Below are 2,865 nucleotides of genomic sequence, written 5' to 3'. Positions count from 1 at the left end.
AATAACAAGGATAAAAATTAGAAGAAAATTAATTTAATTAACCAAAATCTATAGTAATTGAATGTAATTTCTTTTATGCTGACTGTGCGAAGTGTTTTTACATTAAAATATAAGATAATTAAAATTAATTAAATAAATAACTTTTATAGAAAATTAACTTATTATAACAAGTTAAATTGCACTGATAACGTAAAAACAGATTAATTTACTAACCTTCTTGAGAAAGAGTCCACTTATTATCCACCCCAACATGCCATGCAAAATAACCGAGCAATCCCTTCTTCTTAGCAAAAGCAACTTTAGTAAAAATGGTATTAAATTCATCAAAATTAATCCATGTTGTTCCCAAATAGCAATAATTCCCAACAATATCAGCATCAAATGTTATTGTTGCCCTGACACAAAATTCACTTATTTCTTTATACCCCTTTGATCCATCTCCACCACCAATAGGTCCTCTGGCCGGTGCATTTAAATCATGATTTTTTCTATTCAATAATCTCCATGCGTAACCGAAAAATGGTAAACCTAATACTATTCTCTTAGAGGGAATTCCAGATTTAATCCAATCTTCAATTCCAGCACTTCCACTAATATTTTTTCCAGAATCTTGATCTAATAATGCTGCATGAGGTCGCGTTACACGCGAAAGATTAGGAGAAGTGAAATTATAAGCCATTAGATTAATCCAATCTAGACTTTTTGCTAATGACTTTGAAGGGTAATTCAAAGTACCATTAATTTTTGGTTTGTAATAAACTGCTAAACTTAGTAACAATGCTTGTTTACTTGATGATTTAGCTTCCAAGATTATCGCGGATCGCCATTCTTTTATAAGAATTTCTAAGTTGATCATGTCTGAATTTGATTTAGGGTAAGTCCAATAAAGATCTAAACCATGGAAATTAAAAGATCTAGCTAAAATTATCGATGAATCGATGAATTTTTTCCGAGAAGTTGGATTACTAGCCATGGTAGAAAAAGTGACAAAATTAGAATCCTTAATTGACAATAGGGTTTTAATTGAAGGGTTTTTTTGTTGAACATTTTTTGTGAAGGTGGGAAATGGTGATATATTTGATGAGGAAATGGAGACTTGAAAATCTTTGGGATTAATATCAGCAAATGCACAAAAAATATGAGTGAAATATTTGGATTCAATTTCAGAAGCTGAGAAATTGAAGCTAGAAAGCCAATAGGCTGATCTAACTACTTGTTCTTGACATAAAGCAAAATGTTGAAGAAAAACAAAGGGAAACAAGAAGTAAAGAAGATTTTGGAAAGACATTTTAGCTTAAAATAATATTTGCAACTTAAATTGGTTTGAGAAATGAAAGTTTAGAGCTTGAATATTTATAATAGGGGTGATGGGCATAAGATTGGCAATTTTAGTAGGCATTTGGACATAAAAATCGTAACTTCTTTTTTTTCAAAAAAAGTATTTTGATTTAAGTTGAAAAATGGTATTGGAATATGAAATTGTGTAATTTTATAGTTTTGTGAGTGGGGAAAAAAGTTTTTTTGAAAAAGTGGTCAAAACCATTTTTTGGTTTTTGAAAATTTTATGTTCGATTTTTTTTTAAAAAACTTATAAAATTTCACATACAAACATTTTAAAAAAAAAATCGAAAAAAAAATTGTATGGACAAATGGGTCCCATAGCACTACTCTTTGAACAAAATTCTTCTACTTCGGCTGGTATTATCCAAACTTAGGAAACATTTTCTAGTGGTTATTTAGTGTTTTCACATGCCTAATTAAGATATATGTTATCAACTTGGATTTTATTTGGATAAGGCCTCTTGTAATTTGAACTAGGAAATACATAACACGATTGGTTTTATATTGTACGCGCTGACTGTGTAAAGAAATTTTTCTCTAAAAATATTATGACTTTCCCGTTTTAGGTTACTATATATATCAAGTTTGTAATGAAGATTTATATGTTAATGCACGTAACTTAAATTTAACTTTTTTAAGCTCCGACCTCCATTTTCTTTTTTGTTTGTGTTTATATCTATCAACAACAACAACAATCTAGTGAGTTCCTATAAATGGAGCCTGCGGAGGGTAGAGTGTATGCAGACCTTACTCCTATCCTGAAGAATAAAAAAGTTGCTTCTGAAAGACCCTCGGCTCAAGAAAACGAATTTGTATTTATCTCTCTGTTCTAAACAAACTATTATATATTTATATTAGCTATAAGAGAAGTTCATTAAAATAGTACAAATATGTTTGGCATTAGTTTGAGTGAATTTCTCTTTTTTTTTTGGGGGGGGGGGGGTTTGGGGGGGTGGAGGGAGTTGGTGTGAGAGAAATAGAACGACTATAATTGCAATAATAGGACTTTTCTACCAGTAATTGCTGGCTATACAATGTGGTTGACTTTGTTAAGTAGCGTGCTATTTTAAAAATGACAATTGACTTTGACTACAATTGAGAGAGGACTTTGACTACACTTGCGTTTTAGTAGCCGCTCAAACTTATTATATGTATAGTTAAATCTGTCGTTACGTACGAAAAGTGTCACTTTATGAAACGATAAATTTGGTGTGGTGACATTATTACCTTATTTTTTCTTTCATCTTGCCCTTCAACAACAACAACAACACCCAGTATAATCCCACGGGTGGAGTGTACGCAGACCTCATCTTGTCGTTCCTTATTATTAAATAATCATATTATATTCTTTATCCTGCTTTTTTATACAATAATTCTACTTTGTATCCTATTTTTTCTTGGTAATGTTGCAACTTTATTCTTCGTATTATTGGTGCGTGACCTCATGAAACAACGGTAAACGATACAATCTATCCAAATATTTTATTCATTAAACAATATAGTACAATACAGTACGACACAATA

The 2,865-nt window shown here is 30.7% G+C and overlaps 1 protein-coding gene across 1 annotated transcript; it reads right to left on the bottom strand.

Annotated features, from left to right (window-relative positions):
• Positions 1-208: 208 nt before the first annotated feature.
• LOC107786713 (class V chitinase-like) lies at positions 209-973 on the bottom strand. The gene has a single exon (XM_016608229.2). It carries the CDS (start codon positions 971-973, stop codon positions 209-211), a length of 765 nt encoding a protein of 254 aa, XP_016463715.2.
• Positions 974-2,865: the final 1,892 nt, after the last annotated feature.

Source organism: Nicotiana tabacum, chromosome 9 (assembly GCF_000715075.1).
Source record: "Nicotiana tabacum cultivar K326 chromosome 9, ASM71507v2, whole genome shotgun sequence".
Taxonomy (NCBI): domain Eukaryota; kingdom Viridiplantae; phylum Streptophyta; class Magnoliopsida; order Solanales; family Solanaceae; genus Nicotiana; species Nicotiana tabacum.
The sequence above is the reverse complement of the archived record's forward strand: the minus strand, read 5'-3'. Positions and strand labels throughout refer to the sequence as shown.